The 24636-nt window shown below is 41.7% G+C and overlaps 1 protein-coding gene across 4 annotated transcripts in view; it reads right to left on the bottom strand.

Annotated features, from left to right (window-relative positions):
* The window catches only part of KIAA0232 (KIAA0232 ortholog), a 107293-nt gene that overhangs the window by 67553 nt on the left and 15104 nt on the right, over positions 1-24636 (bottom strand). For 2 of the 4 annotated variants that reach the window (XM_037898113.2, XM_037898114.2), the window contains exon 2: positions 7331-7834. The exons of 1 other annotated variant lie outside the window; for it this stretch is intronic. In XM_037898113.2, coding sequence (XP_037754041.1) covers positions 7331-7561 — 231 coding nt within the window. In that variant the 5' untranslated portion in view covers positions 7562-7834. The remainder of the gene's footprint in view (positions 1-7330; positions 7835-24636) is intronic. One more of the 4 variants, XM_037898116.2, reaches the window with a different exon arrangement.

Genomic DNA, 24636 nt, shown 5'->3' with positions numbered 1-24636 from the left:
TATGTGCAGATTCTCGTGCACAAGTTCCACCTGCACCTCTAGAGAAGTGGCCACACTCCTCATGAGATTCTGAAAAACTATGAAGTCCTCTGGGGAGAGAAGAGCGGAGAGACAAGGATTCTGGAGTTACAGCTACACATGGTGAAGATGAAGAAATATGGTGAGGAAGATATAAGGGTTCCTTCATTAATTCTCCCTCCTCCATGGGGTCCAGCTCAGAGGGTTGAAGGATGGTAATAGGATGCAGAATAGAGGTTTCCAGTAGCAGGGGAGTAGGAGACTTCCTCCTAGAGAATGACCAGGATGGAGGTCTACAGTCTTTTGGAGCAGCCCAATACCAACAAGGCACAGAGGCTACTGCATAGGTTGAATGACAGGACACCCCATGCCAGGACTTCCCTATAAGATAACCAGTCCTGACCTTTAGGTCTCAGTGTTCAAAGACCTGTAAGATGATCTAAACAATCATAACGACGAGACAAGTTCCTCGCTTTCAGAGTCAGAAGAATATAAGCCTCCTTAGAATAGGGAGCAACAGTTCCAATTGGGGTTCTAGGTGGCCTGGCTATGGGAAACACATTAAGCTTCAAAGAAAGTGAGAGTTAGGGTGCACAGAAAGCTAGCAAACTCTAACAGAGTTGAAATGGACTGGGGTGTCTCTATCAATAGAGCTGAGGACTCTGTCATTGGTTGTATAAAAGGAGAGTCCAGTAGGGAAAAGCAAAAGAGATCCCTTGAGGACAAGGAGGCTCATTGAGTGGAAGGCACTTCAGATAAGTGTACCAACAGAACCAGTGGAGCCAAAAGAGGGACCGGCCTGCATGAAGAGCTGGAATTGACAGTGCTGCTTCAGACAGGACTGATGAGTCTTTGAATTTGTGAAGCCTTAAATTGGTACTGGAGGACTTACCAGATTTTCTGGGTAAAGTCCAAGACTTCTTGCTTTTGTCATCATCAGAATGCACAGAGTGATTCAGTGAGCCTGACAGTGAAGAGAAAGTGTGACATTTGTCACCAGGGTTGTGCTTCAAATCAGCAGTAGTTGTTGGGGGACTCCTGGTTGATCCTGACTCCCCTGCATCATGGTGGAGGCTTGATTCAGATGAATCACCTCTTTCATGAGGTGAAGTTCAAGACGAAAGTCCCTCTTTTTAAGTCCTGGTGGGGAAGGAGCTTTGTCCTTCACATGGCCTTCACCCAGACAAATCATGCATCTGTTGTATCTATCTGTGTCAGGGAAAACAGTGCTGCACATGGCACACTGCTTAATTCCCAGGGATTTCTTCATAATAAATCCTCCAGGTAACTACTAAAACTAAAACAATAATTATGTTCATCAAAGTTCTGAAAACTGCTAATCGAAGCAAATACAACCTGTATCTTGGTGGGCGAGAAGGAACTTGGGCTACGTCTACACTTCAGACCTTAAGGTCTCCTGCGTAGCCACTCTGTGCTGGTGGGAGAGAGCTCTCTTGCCAGCATAATTAAACCACCCCTAATGGTTGGCAGTAGCTATGTCAGCCAGAGAGACACTCCAGCTGACATAGCACTGTCCATACCGGTGCTTTTATTGGTGAAACTTATGTCGAGGTGTGTTTTTTTTTCCACACACCTCACCAACAAAAGTTTTGCCAACAAAAGCACTAGTGTAGACAAAGCCTTAAAGGGAGGTGGTGACCATGCCCCTTTTATGCCTTCTCCTGAGAGCATGAAGAGATGCTCCTGGGGAAATTCTGCACCACTGTGCAAGCACACAATTAATGTCCCCCACAGATTTCCCCCACCCCAGAATAACTGATTATTCTGGGAAGCCGTGAGAGGGGTCATGCTACAATTACACTTTTCACCCACCAGGGGCTGATGTGGTGCCAGAAAAGAGGGCAGCTGGTTCACAGGCCAGAGCAGCCAGCCGCAGAAAGGGAGAAGGCAAAAGCTGCCTTCCTCACAGCACTCTGCCCATGGGGCCAGGTGGAGGCAGCATGGAATATGTAGAGACGGACAGAGTGAGGCACACAGGGCTGTTGCAGCTCAAGCTAGTTAGGAGGACAGATTGGGGCTGGGGTACAGGAGCTAGTGGGGTGACACTGAACCAGGGACTGAATGGAGAGTGGGGGTACAGGGACACATGGGGACAGGAGCAGAGGTGCCTGACTGAATGGGAGGGGTCAGCCAGGGTCTGCATGGAGGAGGCACCCCATTCCCTAACAATTCCTTCCCCCCTGCCCTCCCAAAAATCAAAACTGTTTCTTACTTCTTCCACCCACAACAAACTGCCCTCCAAGTTCATTCCTAGGCTCCTTCCCAGCAATTACTTCCCTCTTCCTCAGTTCCTTCATTGCCTCTGACTCCCCCCCAAGCCTTTGCACTGCTTCTGAGGGGTGCGGGAAATACGTTTCTGTACTGTAGTTTAAATAAATTATTCAAAGTTCTGTACTAATATGCCAAATAAGGAATCTATTTGTCAAAAAATATGTCCTGTGTATTGTATAAAATCCTCTGTATTGTTACAGACATACTTGCAGACAGGTATTTCAAAATAAATTAACAAAATAATTGAAATTGGTGTGATTATATTGTGTTTTTTTACAAATAAAATACGCAACATTTTTCAGAATTTTAATTTGTGCACAGAACTTTTTTTTTGGCACAAAATTCCTCCAAGAAGAGCAAGGATGCATGAGCAGCCTACTGGAATTGCTTACAAAAGTCAACTCAAATGTACTCATGGTTGAATCCTGTGTTACTGCGTGTGTGCATAATTAATGAGCCCTGCATATTTTTAATTTTTTTGCATAGAAAAAACTTCTGCTGAAATGTTGCTGCAGATCCACCTTCTGCCCACCAGCGGGTACTGTGGTGATAGAGCAAAGCAGCAGCTCCCTGCCCGCAAGGGAAGAGACAGTCTGCCTTCTTCGCAGCAGGCCAGGTCAGGAGACAGGGGCTATGTGGAGACAGAGAGCGTGGGGTGCTGGGAAGGTCAGACAGTAGCTCATAAGAGCTAGTGGGAGAAGACAGACTGGGGCAGGCACTGAATGGGAGTGGAGGCACAGGGCCACAGTGGGGAGGGAGGTGCAGGACTACATGGTGATGGGGGAAGGGTGCAGAGCTACACAGGGGGAAGGGAGTGTGAGTGGGGGTGAAAGGACACATGGACAGGGGGTGCAAGGACACATGGGGGTGCATGAACACATGGGGATGGGGCAAATGTGCCTGACTGAACGGGAGAGGCTATGGGTCAGCCAGGGTCTGCACGGGGAAAGCTCTTTAACAATCCCTCCCCACCTAGTAATTCATTAATATGCGTAATTCAAATAGATTCATATTTGTCAAAAAACATTTCCTGAATCTTTTGTGTTGTCTGTACTGTTACAGACATACTTGCTGACCAGTATTTTGAAATAAATGACCAAAAATAATTGAAACTGGTCTGATTATATTGTGCTATTAGGACAAATAAAATACACAGAATTTTAAAATTGTGCACACAATATTTTTAATTTTTTGGCACAGAATTCCCCCAGGAGTAACAGGCACACAAAACCTGCAGTGGAATGTGCACAATTACTGAAGGAAAACAGAAGCTTATCCAATTTAAGAAAAGGTTGTGTGCGATAGAGGGCAGAAGCAACACAAAGGTTCCTTACAAGTTGGGAATCAAACTGGAAGGGGGAATTGTACTCTTTCAAGCTTTGTCCATTTGAAACACACCCAAAAGTAGATTATACAGATGTTAAATAGTAGGTGTGCTGGGCAAGGTGGATTTTGGCTACCCTGTCTTTGGTGGGGTTTGTGATGCTGGCAGACCAGATGCCAGCTCATGACAATGCCCTAGGCCTCCCTGAACACTGACAAATGCATAGCTGAAAACTAGCTGGCTCACCTGTGTGTTAGCATGGTTAAAATAGATGTTAAGTTTATAAGAACATGTTTAGACATCACAAAATGCTTGTAGGATGCTGCCTGCATTAATCTCACGTACAATATCTGTAGCCCATGTTATATGGTAATATTTAAGTGTTTGCTTTGTAACTGTATAAAAGTGTTTGCTATGAAACTGGTAACCCCCATACACTCAGGAGAAAAGCATTACCAAGTGTAAAATACTAGTTTACCACAAAAGGTGCCATCTCCTGCCCAATAAAAGGCCTGTATGCACCAGACAAACCGTTGTGGAAAAATCAGTGGGCAAAGACTTTGTTGACTGGGACTTGAACAAATCCTCATCCAATCACACTTTAAACTCTGGGGGAAGTGAATAAAATCCTTAACCAGAAAGAACTGGATCACTACGCTTCTTGGAATTTGGAGTAGGCACTATTTCTAAGCGTAAGCAAGAGATCCCCATACTGCTTATCTTGGATTACACCTAAAGACATATAGAGCTTGCACATTACAGCAGCTTCTATTAACTTTTTGAAACTGAAGACTGTAACTCATTTGTGTATGTATGTTTACCTCATAAATAACTTTTTTTCTAGTTAATAAATCTTTACTTAGGTTAATATAGGATTAGGGTGATGGATTGTACTCCCCACACTGACCCTGAGAGGGTAAATTAGGCCCAATTAACTGCCAGGCTGCACCTGCGGCAGAAGCCAGGGAGCAGGGATTGACTGGAAGCAGGCTCAGCTGGGCAGGAACAGTGGGGCCTGTATAAAGCCCAGGAGCTGAGAGCAGAAGTCTCACTTTGTGGGAGAAGGGAGATGTGTTTGGGGCTAGAGGCAAGTAACCTGGGAGGGGGAGTTTGGGCTACGAAACCCAGAGAAGAGGGAGAGCCAGGAAGGTAGGAAAAGGTTAAGGGGAAAAGAAGTGAGGTGTGGGGTAGGTCAAACCTTGCCTGCTCATGAGAGGGCCCCTGAGTCAGGATCTGGAGTAGAGGGTGGGCTCTGGTTCCCCTACCAGCTGCTGACAAAGTGGCACTGCGGAGCCAGTGAGCAGGAACGCTGCCTGAGTCCATTTGACAAGAGGGGCTTTGATAGCTGAAAGGGGGAAACACAGATAGTGACCTGGCTGGAGGACCAATTCACGAAGGGGAGACTGCAGTTCCTGGAGTCAGAGGGGTCTGCAAGGTAAGAGGACGACAGAAAAGGCACCACCAGAGGGGGGCACAGCACCTGGCAAAGCTAATCCCCAGGATGGTCAGGAGGAAGTGCCACTACCAGTGAGTGGACCCCATGACAACTGGTTACAAGCATTAGCTCTCTCACCAAAAACAAGGTACAATTCATCTGGTGTAAGTGACTGGTCCTTTGAGACTGGGAGTAACCTGAATATTGTAATTTTTGGTGTAAGGAACCATCTATCACAAAGGCAGGTTTACCTGGGTGGCAAGATAGACCAGAGTTCCCAAGGGGACTGTCTGCAACTCCTTGTTAAGGCTGTTATAGTGCTAAAGGAGTTCCGACTTGATACTTGATTGGTGAAATCCAAGTATAGCACATAACCAGTTTGGGTTTGTGCCCTGATTTGTAACAGTTGGCCCTGACGTTGGCATCCATTTGTGAGACACTCCAGGTAACTTGAGAGCATTCAGATGGCTCCTGTGCTCTATTCCTCCCCTGTGGTTCACTAGATCCTAGCGTTAGATTGGGTGGCAGAGGTGGAAGATTTAAAAAGTGCAGCATTCTTCCAAGCTCTGCTCACAACCCAAGCTGTAGTTAGTTGAGGCACCAAAATGAAAGGTCATTCACAGTAAGTTGTACAGATCTTCAGATTATGATTATCCTGCTTTTTGCAAGCTCTGATAAATAATGAATAATTTTGACACCTAATCATCATTATGGAGGCGCCTGGTAGCAACTCTATAGTTAGGCTTGTGTTTCAAAGTGGGCTTAAAATAGGGCATAAATCTGTATTGTCCTCTAACAGTAGGTGGCTGTCTCCTGTGAGATTTTAGAGTGTTAAATTTTAGGCCCTTTGAATTTTCTGTGCAGCTTTTGTTTGTTAGAAATTGGATTCTGGCCGAGATATTCCCTTGACGTTCAGACAATGTATCTTGAGCAGAACTGGTTCAATACACAGGGTTTTTGAGGGGAAGAGTATTAACTGAATTTCAGGTCATTTTTGGTTGCTATCATTCATAAAGCAAGAGTTTATGCACCAACAGATATGCAAGTTTACTGTGCATAACAGAAAAGGTTTTAATGTAAAGACACAAGACCTTATGTGCAGAGGCAGCAGCTCCTTGTGCATAAAATCTTTAGACCACCTCCACAAGTCTAAATCCCAGCACCTGCTTAAGCTTAGAAAATACAAACAAAAAACCCCACCAGTGGGAAATACATAAAAATCTTTCATTGTGATTGTTAGACTTTCTACCACACACTCTGTATCTACTAAATTCAAAACCATCCCCATGGATATGACAAGTTAAGCCATCTGATAATACTTCATACTTTTCCACCCAGAAGCACATCCCTTACCATCACCACAACCTTATCCCTGCCTTGTGGATGCCAGCCTTCTAATCACTCCCTTTACCAAGCCACCTCTCTTCTCCCTTCCCCTAACCCCCACTACCAACACATTATTACACCTAGTATTGTTAGGAAGGAGTAGTTAAATAATGGGGGGTGGAAAAGGAAAGGTTGAGGGCAAAATTAAGGTTGCAGTGCATGGTCTGATGTTCCACAGCTGATAGTAAGGTTTGCGCCTGTGGGTCGAGGAACAGAAGTTACACATAGTGTTAGGCAGCTTAACTTTTCATTTCCTTGCTTTTTTGGATTTGAGTCATAAATGTAGCAACTGTTTCACAGCAAGTTTTTTGTATATTCTTTATTAGGCTACACAGCCGACATCCCATTAAAATAAATGCAGTTCATACCTCAGCTTTTTGTTTCAAGTTAACTGCAGATCTATAAACACAAAAAGCTAGACCCTACTTATCCCTGGTCCCAGCATACATTCTTGAGTACAAGACTACATCCATCAGGAAAAGGTGTTACAAATTACTATGATCCAGCCCAATTTGATCTGTGTTGGCATGGCTCTCTCAATTTATAGAAATCTCTACACCAAATTAGTGCATCCTATGGACGTATGTCAAAGCTCTATTTTTATACTTCATGAAATACCAGTGTTGATTACAAAGGTCTATTTCATAATGTAATAGAAGTCAGAAAGTGATAAAATGCTTTAATGTAATACATCTGCTGTTATAGTAAGCTAGCTACATCAAACCTGATTTTTCATCTAATCAAATCGGATCCTGTCATGGTTTTTCAATAATGAGACATTTAAAACATCTGAACTGTATCCAATGTATAATACACAATACATAAGAGATACAATCATCCATTTTCACTGGACAACATCTAAAATATGTAAATACCTGTTCCTGCAGGTCGTAGTCATAGCTATCATGCAGCAGAAGACTGAGGACATACCGAGTATATATCATGGCATCAATGCCACACTTCTCTAGCTCTTGTCCCAGCCAGGTCTGCACTGGGCCCAAAGCATGAAGCAGAGACATTTCAGAAACAGATACAGGGCCTGGATAAGAGCTTGAGGAGCTTTCAGATGGCAAACCATCCACAACAATTGTACAGATAGGGCGCATGAATCTAGGTGGTTGGCATCCTTATAACGTGAAGCATTTTCTGTAGTTGATATTCCGTCGATATCTGGAGGTGATTTTCACTCCAGTAAACAGGAGAGAGGCTTGACTTCTAGGACAATCATTTATATTTCCTGGCAGTTAGCCATCTAGAGACGAACATCACTCTTCAGGCATGACCAGTGAATAAACTAAATCCTACTAGCAAACACATATGAAGATGTGTTTTTCTACCTTAATTTCACATTGAGGCCAGATGCAAGTCCCCAGCAGGACCTATAGAAAGAAAAAGAAAAAAAAAAGAAAAAGTTGTGATGTGTATCCATAAAACAAACATGAACAATGAGCGAACATTCAAGAATGCAGCCATTTACATGTTGCTTACTTCCAAATGACACACAGTAGGTATACTATTCTTATGAAAATTATGGAGTAATTCCAAGTTTCCAGGAAACTTTTCAAGCAACATTATTTAAACACCAACACACCAGGAGAGGGGGGATAATAAGCACTTTACCAAGCAACTAACAACCAACTCATAGTTTGAAATTTATTTGCTTGACCTGGCTTTGTATGAAAGCTTCAATTTTATTACCATTGTTATCATCACTTTAGAAATGGCACTTAGAGCAACAGCACCTTGGTTTTGGTTTTTGAGAAGCAACAGTTTTATTAGTCAACTGACAGAAGACTGCTGAGCAGTTGAAATTCAGGGTTCTTTCACCTATTTTATAAACGAAAGAGAACGCATTACCATTCTGTAAACACACATCATCCCTGTTGAGTTATATGGCCACATGGTCTAACAATCATAGTCACATCTCCTCAAAAAGATAACTCCCACTAAGATACCAAAGTTGCTTTTCTGATCTATTCATAGATTTTGAAGAAATAAGGACCACAGTAATCATTTAGACAGACCTCCAACATGACACAGGCCACAAGTCTTTCATTAATTAATTCCCGCTTCAAGTCCAATAGCTGTGGTTGAACTAGCAAGCATTTCTGTAGCATACACCAGGCTAAAAGTAAGTTAGGCTGATGTCAGGCAGCTTATGTCGACGTAACTCTATAAGCATCTACACTACAATGTTGCTCCCACCAATGTAAGTCGCCAACTATTCAGATTTAACTCCACCTCCGCAAGAGGCATAGCACTTAGGTTGGTGTATTTAGATCAACGCAGTGCCAGCCCCGGGCGGCAGGGCTCCAGCCTGTCAGTTAAAATTGGTGGAAATGCTCCTGGTGAGGCGACACATCACCAAGAGAATGAACCTAGCGTGGACATGAAAAATGGATTTAATTACTGCAGTGGCTGTACATCGATATAACTTAAGTTTACTTAATCTTGTAGTGTAGAGTTGCCCATTGTAAAAATGGGCAATCTTGGTTTAAAGATTTCCAGGGATGAAGAATCCACTGAACCCATCACAAGCCTGGGTAGCTTGTTCCAAAGGATATGAGGGATCCCCCCCCCCTTTTTTTAATTGTACCTTATTTTTAGTCTGAATTTGTCTAGTTTCCACTTCCAACCATTGGATCTTGTTATATCTTTGTTTGATTAAGAGCCCTCTATCACCAAATTTCTGTTCCACATGTAGGTATTTACAGACTGATCAAGTCATCCATTAAGCTTCTCTTTGTTAAGCTAAATAGATTGAGTCTCTCACTATATGGTATGTTTTCTAGTCTTTTTAAGACTAGGAACAACAAATTGCACTTAGTATTTCCCAACATTTGCACAGTATCTAAAATTCTAAGGCCAAAAGGGACCATTGATCATCTCATCTTACCTACTATATAGCACAGGACATAGAACTTCCCAAAAATACTCCCTAGAGCATGTATCTTTTACAAAGACACCCAATCTGGATTTAAAAATTGTCAGTGATGGAGAATCCACCATGACCCTTGGTAAATTGTTCCAATGGTTAATTACCCTCATTATTTTGAAGCTAGACAAATTCAGACTGGAAATAAGGCTTAAACTTTCAGTCTAGCAAAGAAAGGTGTAAAACCAGTTGCTGGAATATCTTTTCCCCATGTAGGTTCTTGCAGACTAATCAAGTCACCCCTTATCTCCTCTTTGTTAAACTAAACAGACAGACTCAAAGAGTCAATCATGAAAAGGCAATGGTTCTCAACCAGGTGTACATGTATTGCTGGGGGTATGTCAGCTCATCTAGATCAGTGTTTTTCAACCTGGAGGTTGCAGGACTAGTTTGGGGAGGTGGGGGTCACAAGTGCAGGGCCAACATTAGGGGGTGGCAAGAAGGGCAACTGCCTGGGCTGCACGTCATAGGGGGCCCCTTGAAACTGAGGCTCTGGCTATACTACACAGCTTTTAGCAACACGGCTGTGCTGCTACAGCCATGCCGCTAAAAGCTGCACAGTGCAGCTGCTGTTTGTCAGCAGGAGAGAACTCTCCTGCCAACAAGAGGAAAAAAAAAAACCTCTCTCTCACACACACACACACACACACACACCCCCCCCCGAGTGACAGAGGCTTTGTCGGCAAGAGCACTTTCCTGATGACAAAGCGCCTGTTCACACTGGTGCTTTTTGTTGGTAAAACTTGTGTGTTCTGGGGGGGGGGGGGGGGGGGGGGGGGTTGACAAAAGTTTTGCTGACAAAGTGCCAGTGTAGATAGATATACCCTATGTTACACGCTTCAGACCTGGGCAATGGGGATAGGTCTTATGCTTCACACTCCTGAAAGGGGTACAGTAGTCTGGAAAGTTTATAAACCACAGCTATAAGGCATGCTTTCTAATCCTTTAATATTTCAATACTTCTGCCTTTTCTGCATCATTGACAATTTTACTGTCTCCATCTACTAACGGACCTAGACTATTGTTAGGATTTCCTTTGTTCCTGATATACTTACAAAGTTTCTTGTTCTCCTTAGCCCTGCCAGCCATCGATTTTTACCAGATTTCTGTAACTTTTCTTATCAACTATCTACAAGTAAGAGCCAAACCCAAGAAGCCCAGCAAAGCATCTGAGCCCTACTCCTTCCCTCAACCCCCAAGTATGGGAGAGTCAAGCTTAAGACGACTAGCCAGGAATAGGGTCTCACTGAGGGGAAGCCTAGCAGAGCCTATGGGTATAGTTGGACACCACTATAGATAATTGATCCCAAGGGGCTCACAGGACAGGCATGATCATATTTTGCAGATCTGCACAATCTGTGTGTGACATCTCATGTGGACATCATTTATTTTGTGGGCAGTGCTTGGGAGAGTACTGCAAACTGCCACTGCTCCCACAAATTCAATCCCTGTCATTCATGCTCCAATGGGTGGCCTCTCAGTACATGCCTACACTATTTAGCCAACAAAACAAATGAAGTCTTAACACATGATGGACTTTCTTTATTCCACTGCCCCTTCTGCAATTATAGCTTCCAGTACCTGGAGGATATATCAAGATGTTCACTGGTTCAATATAGACACCACCACAAGCAGGACACCCATTTTAACCCTAACACCACAGGCATTAGTAGCCAGGTACCTAATACAAAGACAACTTTTCAATTAAAGTTGCCAGTATTAGCCCCTGCCACCTTGTCCGTTGGAACAGATAAGCCTAATTGTGAGAGAGAATGAATAAATAAAAATAGTAACTTTTATTCTTAAAATGTTCAACATGAATTGGTCAGTATCAGAGTTACATCAGCCAGATTCTTATGAGTTAGCCCAATTGACAGGAAAAATGCCATGAAGAATTGAAAGAAAAATATTGTTTCACCAAGCATTTTGTTTAAAAGTAAAAAGTACTGCCCATTTAAGTTCAGCAAAGCTTTCAAAAATTATGTTTATATGGAGGCCAAATTTTTCAAAATTAGAAGCTTAAAGTTAGGTACCTAAAACTATATTTAGGTATCTAAACAGTAGATTGAGGTCCAGAAATCCCTGGAACCAACAAATCCCACTGAAATCAATGTGAATTGTTGGATAAAAAGTAACCTCTCTCTCAAACCACATCCTCCTATTTAGCCTGACAGCAATGTCAACTGCTGTACAATTAACTTTTCCTTCAAGTCTCTCTCTCTCATTATCTGCATGCTACAGCATGTGATAAAATCCCCTCTCCTGACTCAATATGTGCTACCTCAACCCACTCCTCCAAATCCCCTCAAAAGCTCTCTTCTTTCTAATGGAGAGAGGCCTAAATGCTCCAGTCTTCCCTCAAAGTAGCCAGCAAAACTGGCAGACTATATAAATAACAAGTTACAGAAATTGTGAAAATAACAAGAAATATGCCAAACTTCACCACACTATCAGTTCTCTCACTTTGCTTTTTTGATGCATCCCTTCCCTCATCATTACCTGTCAGCGTCTTTTCAGATTCTAAAGTTCTTTGGAGCAAAAAATATGGTCTTCATATTAACTATTCCTAGGACACTGTAAAAATTCAGCACTGTAACTTCTATAGCAGTGGCCTGAAAAGTACATAGATTAAGCAGGATCAAGCAGAAAGAAGCTGAATTATAAAATAAAAAGCAGACTCAACACAAAACAAAAAAACTCATTCTAATTCTGTGGATTCCTGTTCCCCTCCTTCTCCTCTTACAAGGTCTGCAGTGGGATGGAGGATAGAGCACACTTCAAGTACTCTTTGGTTCCTGAGAATCCTTGCCTACAGGGATCAGGCTAAAAAACCTAAAAAGGGGAAAGCAACACTGTCATTCGGAAATTTTCCAACAGAATATTTTTTCCATCAGACAATGACAATTCACAGAAAGCAAAACATTTTGCAGAAGCGTTGTCACTTTTGATGAAAATTCATGTAACAAGAAAAATTGGAAAAACATTTCAAGGTTGAAACGTTCAATTTTTTCCTTTTCAGAATGAAATGTTTTGATTTTCCATTCCAAAAGGACTTCATTCCAATTTTTTAATTTTATATTACATAATGAAAGAAAGTCAAAATTGAAACAAAATGTTTCAATCTCATCAAAATGAAACATTTCAGATCAACCTGCAACATTATTTTGGGACTTCTTTTTGCAGGAAATTTCAAAGCAACTTTGAAGTTCCAAAATTCTCTGCAAAACAAAAAAATGCAGTTCCCTCCCAGCAGTTACAGTTTGATATGTAAGGCAATAAGAAGTCACTGACATGACTTAGAGAAGGGCAACACTGGCAAATGTGGAGAAAAGATTTTAGAAGGGACATATTAGCCAGTCTAGAGGGAGAAGCGTTGGTATCAAAAGCTTCATCTTCACTAGGAAAAAGACATTTTATCACAGTTAACATGTTAGCTACTGTGTATTCTAATGCAGACAAGTTGAATTTTTAATACATGTGAAAGCTACAAAATTTGTCTTGACTACACTAGGATTGACATGCATTAGCTACTGCATTAAAAATATATATACCTCCCTCTCCCCTGTGAGGACATGGCTTAAGACACCCCAAAAGGGAGAGACTGCAATATGGTCTGAAGGGATCAAATTAACCACCTCTGATAACAGTTGGCATATTACTCATGATTAAGGCTATGTTTTAGTCACGGTTATTTTTAGTAAAAAGTCATGAGCAGTAAACAAAAGTTCACAGCCTGTGACCTGTCCATGACTTGTACTATATACCCCTGACTAAATCTTGGGGAGGGGGAGGCCTAGGGGGCAGTGCCAGTAGAGGGGGATGCTGGTGCTGGGGGGATGGGGGGCTGGCTGGCAGGCTCCCAACTCGGCTCTACACAGTTCCCCAGAAGCTGTGACATGTTCCTCCCTCAGCTCTTATCTCTGTGCACTGCCCCCGCCTCAAGCGCCAGCTCCACAGCTCCCACTGGCCGGAGCTAGGAGCTGAGGGAGGGACATGTCACCACTTCCAGGGAGTCCCCCAAGGTAAGTGCTGCCCATAGCCCTCACTCCCTGCCATGCCTCAACCCCGAGCCCTGAGCCCCCCCCCCTCCCACATGCACCCAAACTCCTGCTGCTGCTGGGGGGGGGGGGGGGAGAAGGTGGGCCAAGACTGTCCCAGCAGTGGCTGGTGCCACTGGTCCAGGGGCTGTCCAAGCTACTCGGGTGGCCCCTGGGCCAGCCACACCAAACACTGCAGAAGTCACAGTGGTCATGGAAAGTCACAGAATCTGTGACTTCCATGACAGACTCACAGCCTTACTCATGACTAGTGGAAACTAGATTAAGTTAGGTCACCCTTCTCAAAGAAAGAATTTCTGTGAAGTTTTTATAGTGTGGCAATACTTGTTTATTCAATTTTCTGGTTCCTTTTTTCCTTTGTGGTACTTTGCCTTTTCCCCTTTGAAAAAAGTACCATTGTTAAGGACAGTTCTAAATAACATCCACAAGTATAATATACAATAAATTTACAAAATTCCATGTAAAAGATGGACTTTGAGAACTTTAAGATTGCATAGTTAAGCAATATCAAAAAATGTCAAATTAAGGCTGCACACATAATCTTCACTCAGTCCCTTGTGTGTATGCATTACAAGAGACTTTAATTACGTGATGTCCGGGTTCCTTCCCCCACTCTGAACTCTAGGGTACAGATGTGGGGACCCGCATGAAAGACCCCCTAAGCTTATTCTTACCAGTTTACGTTCAAAAATTCCCCAAGGTACAAACTTTGCCTTCTCCTTGAACAGTATGCTGCCACCACCAAGCGTTTTAAATAAACAGGGAGAGAGACCACTTGGACACGTCTCCCCCCAAAATATTTTCCCCCCCAAGCCCTACACACCCCCTTTCCTGGGGAGGCTGGAGAATAATATCCTAACCAATTTGTTACAAAATCATCAAAGACCCAAACCCCTGGATCTTGGAACAATGGAAAAATCAGTCAGGTTTTTAAAAGAAGGATATTTAAAAAAAAAAAAATGTAAAAATCATATCTGTAAAATCACGATGGAAAATACTTTACAGGGTATTCAGATTCAAAACACAGAGGATCCCCCTCTGGGCAAAACCTTAAAGTTACAGAAAACAGAAATAAACCTCCCTCTTAACACAGGGAAAATTCACATAAAACAAAAGAAACTAATCGCCTTGCCTGTCTTACCTATACTGGTTGCAATATTGGAAACTTGGATTAGGATGGGTTGGAGAAGATGGATTTCTGTCTGGCCTCTCTCAGTCCCAAGAGAGATCAACCATGTAAACTAAGAGCACAAAACAAAAGCCTTCTTTCCCCCAAGATTTGAAAGTATCTTGTCCCCTTATTGGTCCTTTGGGTCAGGTGCCAGCCAGGTTAGCTGAACTTCTTAACCCTTTACAGGGTAACAGGATGTTGCCTCTGGCCAGGAGGGATTTTATAGCACTGTATATAGAAAGGTGGTTACCCTTCCCTTTATATTTATAACACGTGATCATACACTATTTCTCAAATAGTACATTAATATATCATCACATTTTCTTTGTCCCAGGATACAGAGGTACCATCTTCTACTGTTTGTTACTCTGTATATACCAGACAAAACTGAGCCCACTGCATTTTCATTAGCAATTGGAGGGAGACATCTTTAGGGCACATTAAAGTTTCCCTAGTAGAAGAGAGGAAGGATGATCCAGTAGCATTAGCCTGGGAGTTGGCTATTCCCTGCTCCATCAATGACATTCCTCTGTGGCCTGGGGCAAAGTCTCTCTGCCCTTCAGTTTAGCAGCTATAAAATGGGAAAAACAGTAAACTCCCTACTTTAGTAGTGTTGTGGGGATCAATACATTGAAGACTGTGAGGTATTCAAATACTATGGTAATTGGGACCTTGGAAGTACCTAAAACAGACAAAAAGGCCTTCCTGCTTTGTGGTAGAGTGGCAGTTGTAGCTATGGGTGTTTCAAACAGTTATCTAGATACTAGCATGGGTAGATTACAGTAGAAAAGCTATAATCACTGCACTCTTAACTGAAGCACTGTCCTCAATATGTGCTCACTGCAGAAGTGCTAGGAGTATGTATTTATATTCAAACTATCAACAAGCAAAGCAGACTAGCTAAAACTGCAAGCTGGGGCAGGGCTTTCCATGTCTTTAACTGTTCCTTTCTCCACATCTTTTTCTCAATACAGAAATACAGCAAACAAAGCAGATACAGACAAACTACATCTAAAACAGCCTTATTACTTGCATTTCACAAGCATCAAGAGACCTGCAAAAATGTCAGGCACCCAGAGGGTTAGGTACTGTTAAGAATTGGTTATTTAACTAAAACTTCCTGCTCCAGTGAACTTAGTCCTACTTTAAGACATGACACAAGATGGGTGTAAAACAGATAGTGATGGGAGAAGAGAAAGGTAGTACAGGGTAATGATAATATGAACATGTTTTTTGTACAGACTGGGTATTCACATAATTTTGTATTTACAGTAGTTATATAATACACAATTTATGGCAGGGCAAAGTGAAAAAAAAATGAACTCCCCCACTATCTTCCCTCCCCCCCAAGCCAGTAACATTTTTAACCAAAAGAAGGCACAGAAAATTCATTGTCCACCGTATGGTAACCTGGTTACAAAATATTGTTCTGTGTATTCTATAGTCTGCAAGACTTTCACAAGATATACTTGCATGAGCACATACACAGATTTCACTTTTGTTGGGGAGAGGAAAATCTTTCCAAAAATGTAATGAGAAACTCTGCCGTTGCCCACCCTAACCACATGGACTGAAATCTATGTCCTTACTATTTCAATTTCCAGGTTAGAATGCCTTGTAATAAAGGCACAAGAATTCAGAAATACACAAATTGTGACTTTTGTTGCATTCCTTGGTATCGTCTAATCTCCCACGTGACTTTGTAGTCTTTGATTTAAGGGCAGTTTTTTGTTGTGTGTTTGTACAGTGCTTAGCACAACAGGGTCCTGATCCAGGATTGCAGTACCTAAGCACTACTGTAATACAAATAATTATAATAATGCTTACACCATAAACAAGCCTCGCCCTATGACTCATTTCAAAGACCACTTCTGTAACAAGGCTTCAACCAGAAGTATTGCCATACCACTACAGTCACACAGAAGGAGCAAAGCGCCTGACCAATCTCAAACAAGAAGGTGAGTTATTCTACTTTCAGAGACGCATGAAAGAGACTGAAAATTTTTGAAGTCTAAGGACAATCAACCCGGGGGGGGGAGGACATAAAACATATTTAGGCAATAGGACACAGAATCTAAGATAGAGAATATCCATTATAATACAGAAATGCAGCTGCAATAGAAAGTTCCAATATAACTATGAGGGCGAACATGCAGAGTCAAAAGCAATCTGCACTGTTAGCCCATCCATAGGGCTGTACATTTTTGACATGTACTAAGTCCTCTACAAAATGCTCTTATTGGTCTGTACTATCATTATCTGCTTAGCCTAGTGAATTCTCATTGCACTCCACCACTGCCAGTGAGCAGAGTAAGAAACTGGAATCCAATATCATTTGTTTCCTAAGTCCAGAACCATATTCTTTATGTGGAGGGTTTTGCACTAGTTATTTATTGCAGAGGAACGATGCGTTTGTAACTTAAAGTGTTATAATTATTTGCACTGCAATAGCACCTACAGGCGTCAGGGCCCCATTTGTGCACATAAACAAAACAGTGTGCGATATCTCAAAGTATATGTCTATACCAAAGTGTAAAAAAAAAAAAGTTTTAACTCTGTTAACTTGGGCTAAAATAGCAGTGAAAATACAGAGATTCTGCTTAACAGCTTGAGTTCAACCTCTGGCTCTAACTTGAGCAGCTAACCTAAGCTAAAAAACAAGTTGCTATGTCTTCACTGCTATTTTAACCTGAGATAGTTGGTTTTCAATCCTTTCAAGACGGATGTTGATAAATCGAAAAGTGTTCAGAAAAGAGCCCAGACAAGGATTAAAGCATTAGAAAACATGCCTTATAGTGACAGATTCAAGGAGCTCAATTTGTTTAGTTTAACAAAGATACCTTTTGTCTGCTAGGTTGAAGAGTGTGTCACAAAATCCAATGGCTGGAAGTTGAAGGTAGACAAATTCAGGCTAGAACTGGGGTGTACGTTTTGAAGTGAGTATAATTAGCCACTGGAATTTACTAAAGATTGTGGTAGATTTTCCAGCAAGGGCAACTTTAAAATCAAGATTGAAGTTTTTCTAAAATATATGCTCTAGATCAAACTAGATGGTCTAGCAGATAGGCCCTTCTGGCCTTTGAATCTATAAACTCGGGGTAGTTAACCAGAGGTAAGAACTTCCTCTGATGCATGGGGCCCGGGTCGCTTGCTGGAGGATTCTCTGCTCCTTGAAGTCTTTAAACCATGATTCGAGGACTTCAATAGCTCAGACATAGATGAGAGGTTTATCACAGGAGTGGGTGGGTGAGATTCTGTGGCCTCTGTTGTGCAGGACGTCAGACTAGATGATCATAATGGTCCCTTCTGACCTTAATATCTATGAATCTATGAACACACACACCCCCACCCACCACTCTCCTTCAGTGAAGACCTACCCAGACAGCTTACGATCTTTGTACAAGACAAGAAATGACAGACAGGAATAGATGCAGAGAGCACAAAGCACCAGCAAAACTATTATGATTGGTGTAAGTAGCAGCAGTCACAGAACATTCAGTGCTTAGCCATTGTAATTTGCTTTGTAGGCACTGTGACAGAGGTGAGTTTGAGAGCAAGATCTAAAGGGGGATAATGTAGTGGCTTCATGGATTTTTGTAGGAAGCTCCTTCCGTGCATAAGAGGAGACATGGGAGAAAGCACAGAGATGAAATGTGGAAAAGTTAATAAGCAATTATTAGGTCTATACAATTCTGAGTCCTTAGAACCTTGCACATGCACAATATAAGATCAAAGCATACCTGATGTGGACTGCATTCACAACAGTCAGCTTCTGGTAGCACTGTTTTACTATCCAGCTACTTACTGGACTGAAGGGATCAAACACTTCACAGAACATGTGTCTCTTAATACCTTGCTCTTATAGAATCATAGAATATCAGGGTTGGAAGGGACCTCAGGAGGTCATCTAGTCCAACCCCCTGCTCAAAGCAGGACCAATCCCCAACTTTTGCCCTGATCCCTAAATGGCCCCCTCAAGGATTGAACTCACAACCCTGGGTTTAGCAGGCCAATGCTCAAACCAGTGAGCTATCCCTCCCCCCAAGAGAGTGATATTCATCAGTAGATCTGATGAAAGTAGACTTCACAAAGCAGGTAAGCATTATTCTCCCCATTTTACAGATGGGGAAAACAGACACAGACGGATAACGTGACTCCCAGCAGGCCAGTAGCTGAGACAGAACAAAAACCAAGTGTCCTGAGTCCCAGTCCAATGATCCATCTACTATACAACACTGCCTCTCTCAGATATCTAACCCTTGCTTTCACAAATGTTGTGTAGAATACAAGAGGAAGATATGATACCCATATTGCTCACTGCAATATCACCACATCAGCAGGCTACTTCAGCTTGCTTTAAGTTGTCTAAATACACACTCCACAACGACACTGCATTTGCTCAGTCTGTTGCTGAACTATCATCTACCAGGGTCTGCACAGTCAGGATCCAGTTTCATGAGCCAGGAAAGCAGTGGTTTCACAAAAGATTACTGAGAGGATACACACACCATTAATATCAACACACTGCAGTGGGAAGAGTTTTTTATTCTGTCCATGTCTGAAATGTTGAGTTTTTAATATATTGATATCATGTGGAAACCTAGGAACCAGACAACTACCCATTAAGGGCTTCATTATCAGAGAGTACTAGCCTTCTCTGTTAAGCTTGATAGGGCAGGCACAGATTGGCTCAAACAATAGCTCCTGCACAGTTTGAGAGGCCCAATTATTCATATCCTTCAGTTACTGCAGGCATATTTGTCACCTTCTTCAAACACCCCTGCACATACTGCTAGACACATTTTCAACATATTTTCACCAGTCATGAACTTCCCAACTGCCCAATAACTATCCAGCACTGCCAGCTTCCCCAAGGCTATTTCCCCACTTTTCCATAGTTTGCACCCTGAGAACATCAGGATAAGAGCTGAGTGTAGGAGTCAGATGTTCACACAGGCTAAAACAATCTCCACTTTTCCCATACAGAAATCCTGTCACAAATAAATACTGCATGTCCACATTCTCATGAACTATTAGGGCTTGTCTATCTGACCCCCACAGTGCAGATTACGAGGATGTCAACTGCTGCACACACTAAAGTATTGTGCTGTAACTGCCTGTATAGCCCCTGCTAGCACAAACTAAAAAGTTATCTAGTTTTCACATTAATGTAGTCTTGTTTGAAATGGGACTACATTAATGAAAACTAGATAACTTTTTAGTTCATGCTAGCAGAGTCTACAAAGGGCAGTTACAGTGCAACACTTCAGTGCTTATTGCAAACAACTCACACCCCCCTAGTCCAGACTGCAGGACTGTGTAGATAAGCCCTCAGTCCCATCTGTGTACCTTTGTAATTCTGATACAGAAGTAAGTCATCCAGGGACCTTCAAGCAGTCTTTTACTTCCAGAAAAGGAGGAAGGGAATGTGTCTCACAGATTTCCAGCATGTATTCCACTAACGACGTCTCGTTCTGACTCCCCTTACATACACACACAAACCGCCTCTTTATGGCCTCCTGAGATCATAGAGTCATAGAAGATTAGGGTTGGAAGAGACCTCAGGAGGTCATCCAGTCCAACCCCATGCTCAAAGCAGGACCAACCCCAGCCAGGGCTTTGTCAAGCCGGGCCTTAAAAACTTCTAAGGATGGAGATTCCACCACCTCCCTAGGTAACCCATTCCAGTGCTTCACCCCCTCCTAGTGAAAGTTATTCCTAATATCCAACCTAGACCTCTCCCACTGCAACTTGAGATCATTGCTTCTTGTTCTGTCATCTGTAATCCCCTTGTCCTTTTCTGCAGAGCTGTCGGTTAGCCAGTCAGTCCCCAGCCTGTAGCAGTGCATGGGATTCTTCCATCCGAAGTGCAGGACTCTGTACTTGTCCTTGTTGAATCTCATCAGATTTCTTTTGGCCCAATCCTCCAATTTGTCTAGGTCACTCTGGACCCTATCCCTACCCTCCAGCATATCTACCTCTCTCCCCATTTTAGTGTTAACTGCAAACTTGCTGAGGGTGCAATCCATCCCATCATCCAGATCATTAATGAAGATGTTGAACAAAAATCAGCCCCAGGACTGACCCGAGGCACTCCACTTGATACTGACTGCCATCTAGACATTAAGCCGTTGATCACTACCCGTTGAGCCAGACTATCGAGCCAGCTGTCTATCCACCTCATAGTCCATTCATCTAATCCACACGTCTAACTTGCTGCCAAGAATACTGTGGGAGACTGTATCAAAAGCTTTGCTAAAGTCAAGGTATATCACCTCCACTGCTTTCCCCATATCCACAGAGCCAGTTATCACATCATAGAAAGCAATCAGGTTGGTCAGGCATGACTTGCCCTTGGTAAATCCATTTTGACTGTTCCTGATCACCTTCCTCTCCTCCAAGTGCTTCAGAATGGATTTCTGAGGACCCGCTCCATGATTTTTCTGAAGACTCAGGTAAGGCTGACCAGTCTGTAGTTCCCTGGATTCTCCTTCTTCCCTTTTTTTTGAAGATGGGCACTGTATTTGCCTTTTTCCAATTGTCCGGGACCTCTTTCGATCGCCATGAGTTTTCAAAGATAATGGCGAACGGTTCTCCAATCACATCAGCCAACTCCCTCAGCACCCTTGGATGCATTGCATCTGGCCCCATGGACTTGTGCATGTCCAGCTTTTCTAAATAGTCCTTAACCTGTTCTTTCACCACTGAAGGCTGCTCACCCCCTCCCCATATTGTGCTGCCCAGTGCAGCAGTCTGGGAACTGACTTTGTCTGTGAACACCACGGCAAAAAAAAAGCATAGAGTACTTCAGTTTTTCAGATCAGTCACTAGGTTGCCTCCCCCATTCAGTAAGGGTCCCACACTTTCTCTGGCCACCTTCTTGCTGCTAACATTCCTGTAGAAACCCTTCTTGTTACTCTTCACATCTCTTGCAAGCTGCAACTCCAACTGCGCTTTGGCCTTCCTGATTGCACCCCTTCATGCTCGAGCAAATTTATTATACTCCTCCCTAGTCATGTGTCCAAGTTTCCACTTCTGGTAAGCTTCCTTTTTGTGTTTAAGCTCACTGAAGATTTCTCTGTTAAGCCAAGTTGGTCGCCTGCCATATTTGCTATTCTTTCTGCACATCGGGATGGTTTCTTCCTGAGCCCCCAATAAGACTCCTTTAAAATACAGCCAGCTCTCCTGGACTCCTTTCCCCTTCATATTAGCCTCCCAGCAGATTCTGCCCATCATTTCCCTGAGGGAGTCAAAGTCTGCTTTTCTGAAGTCCAGGATACATATTGTGCTGATCTCCTTTCTTCTTTTGTCAGGATACTGAACTCGGCCAGATGTCTGGCAATTAGTTTTCAGGACTTCAAATAAAGAAATATTTGAGCAAAGAGTAAGCTCTGACAGTTCTTTGTGGAAAGGCTTGGATTAAGTTGGTACACTCTTACCAGGGCTTTGGAGTGGAGTGCGGAGCTGCGGGTTTTTGCCCGGAGCTGGAGCACAGAAAATCTTGACTGCTCCAGTTTTTTTTTTTTTTTTTTTTTTCCATTTTCAATCCAAAATGAATGATATTTAGCAAGAAAGTCCTAAAGGTGCCAAAAAGTTTGATGGTATAACAACTGACATTAACATCTACTTTACGTAATATGTCACAGTTATTCTCACTTTGGCCAAAATCAAGATTTAATGTACAGATACAAAATTACAAAGTTTTTTGGAGATATGTTTTATTAAAGAATCAGATAATCATCCGACATCCGGCAACACTGCAGACTGCTCCCACCCTCGTGCAAAGGTTAGGCGAGTACGTACTTGCGTAGATTAATTAGATAAGTATGTGTTGATACTTCTTTTGTAAGGGTTGATCAACAAAACGCGCTGAGTGCTGCAATTATGGAAAAGTGTGACGCAAGATGCAACATTTAAAAAAAATAATGGTTTATTGATATATTAAGATATCGCAAGAGATATTAACCACTTAGGCTCCCGTTACCGGTACATTTGTACATGCTCCCGTATCACTCTGGCGGACTTATTCTATATGTCATCTGTTCAACGGTCTTTTGGTAGCGTTGTTTATAATTTTAAATTTACTGAAAAGTCGAGTGCAGCAAGCGCATAAATATACAGTAAACATTTTTGCCTAAATTAGGAGTGATTTTTGTGATATATCCAGAGTGACTGGAAAATGTCCAACACAACTTTGGGGGTGAATCGTTAGGTCATTTTAAGAAAAAAAACGTTTCTGTGAACACATCCTAAAATTCTTCCTAAGGGAGCTACAGTCCCCTCAAGGAGATGATGAAAAGTCAATTTCTGATTAATATGTCAAAAACGCTATAATATAAAGTAATGAAATTATGTGTGTGTCTGTGTCTTAGCGTTAGTACGTGCTACCATATTACATTATCCAAAATTATTTAAACCATAGGCGTCCCGAACTGGCAGCTGGGTCATTTTTATTTCATATTTCAAGAAAGGCTGGTTGTCGACTGCCCCGGCTACAAGCGGTAATATGTTCCATAATAAATAACCAAAAATTATTAATTTATTACATTTAAAATTTATGGTTCCAAAGTTGAAAAATAAGTAATAAGTAAAATTGTATCATTCTAAGCATCTAAGCAGATTAAAATTTTTAAACAGTGTTTTGGAAACGGTTAATTATACAAAATAAATTAAGAGTACCATTTTAATGCATGTTTTAGCATTAAATCATATTTCAGGGTCGTATCTGTTAAATAGTCAAAGATTTAAAAAATATTAAATAAAATTGGTCCAGTCCCCCCAGTTCATGATGCCTGTACTTTAAATAATTTTTATTTGAATGATGATGTATGACAGAACGCTGGAAATAAACTTTAACAAGAAAGCGGATTCAAATTGCAAGCACAGTCCTCTTAGTAAAGAGAGCAAATTTTCGGAAATGTTTTTTTTCCCTTCATCAGGCTGGAAACATTATACAAGATGATAGAGCAAATAACAGGTTCTATCATCTTGTATAATGTTTCCAGCCTGATGAAGGGAAAAAAAACATTTCCGAAAATTTGCTCTCTTTACTAGGAGGACTGTGCTTTGCAATTTGAATCCGCTTTCCTGTTAAAGTTTATTTTCAACCTTGTAACGTGTAGCCTCGTTACTACCCAACAATTAATGTTGTAGAACAGCAATAGCTTGTACTAACGCTATGGCACATACCAAATTTCATTGATATATCTATATTAAAGTGTTTTTGAGATATTAATTAAAAACTTTGAAAATATTTCAAATATTTTACTGCAAAATTTCATAAGAAAAACTAATTTGTAATTTATAAATAAAAATGTATATTAAAAATTCTTCTTACTTCATTAAAACTGCAAGAAACATGTTAAAATATTAAATATACTTCAATAATAATTTTGTGTAAAAAGAAAATGCGACCATTTTTGTCCAGAAAATCCAAAATAAATTCGAAGATATCACAAGCAGGTACATTTTTTAAAAAAAAAAAAATAACAATGCTTTTGTTCATTGCTTTTCGGAGATCATAACAAGAAACATTTGGATGCAGTAGCAGCACAAGAAGATTTGGCCATGGCTTCAACAAAAAAAAGTCAAATCAAATCTGCCCCCCATGATTGATAGACGATTTACGGAAAAGGATCTCAACGAAGTCTTTACTTTTGAATTTGAAAAGCCCAAATTTGGTCTTTTGGGAAAAGCAAAGAAGAAATTGGCAATGTGCAAGGTGGAAAAGGAAGTGAATGGCAAGCTCAAACCATATAGCTTCAAGACAAGTGAAGCAAGTGCCGTGAAAAGTTTCAACCTCTGGCAGCATGTAAAACGTAACCATCCTGAAAACTATGCGGCTCTGATTACAAAAAAGGACCAGGAAGATAAGGCAAAGAAGAAAGCTGATGTGGCTAAACGACATTCATCTGGCTCTTTGAAAACTCCTGGAGAAAAGATTTTTTTTGCCGAGCTTCATCTGAAAAGAAACCCAAAATTGAGCAAACAAAACTTGACTCGTATTTGAAGTCCTCA

The sequence above is a fragment of the Chelonia mydas genome, chromosome 4 (genome assembly GCF_015237465.2).
Source record: "Chelonia mydas isolate rCheMyd1 chromosome 4, rCheMyd1.pri.v2, whole genome shotgun sequence".
NCBI classification, from domain to species: Eukaryota; Metazoa; Chordata; order Testudines; family Cheloniidae; genus Chelonia; species Chelonia mydas.
Note: the sequence above shows the minus strand (reverse complement) of the source record. Positions and strands in the feature narration are given on the sequence as shown.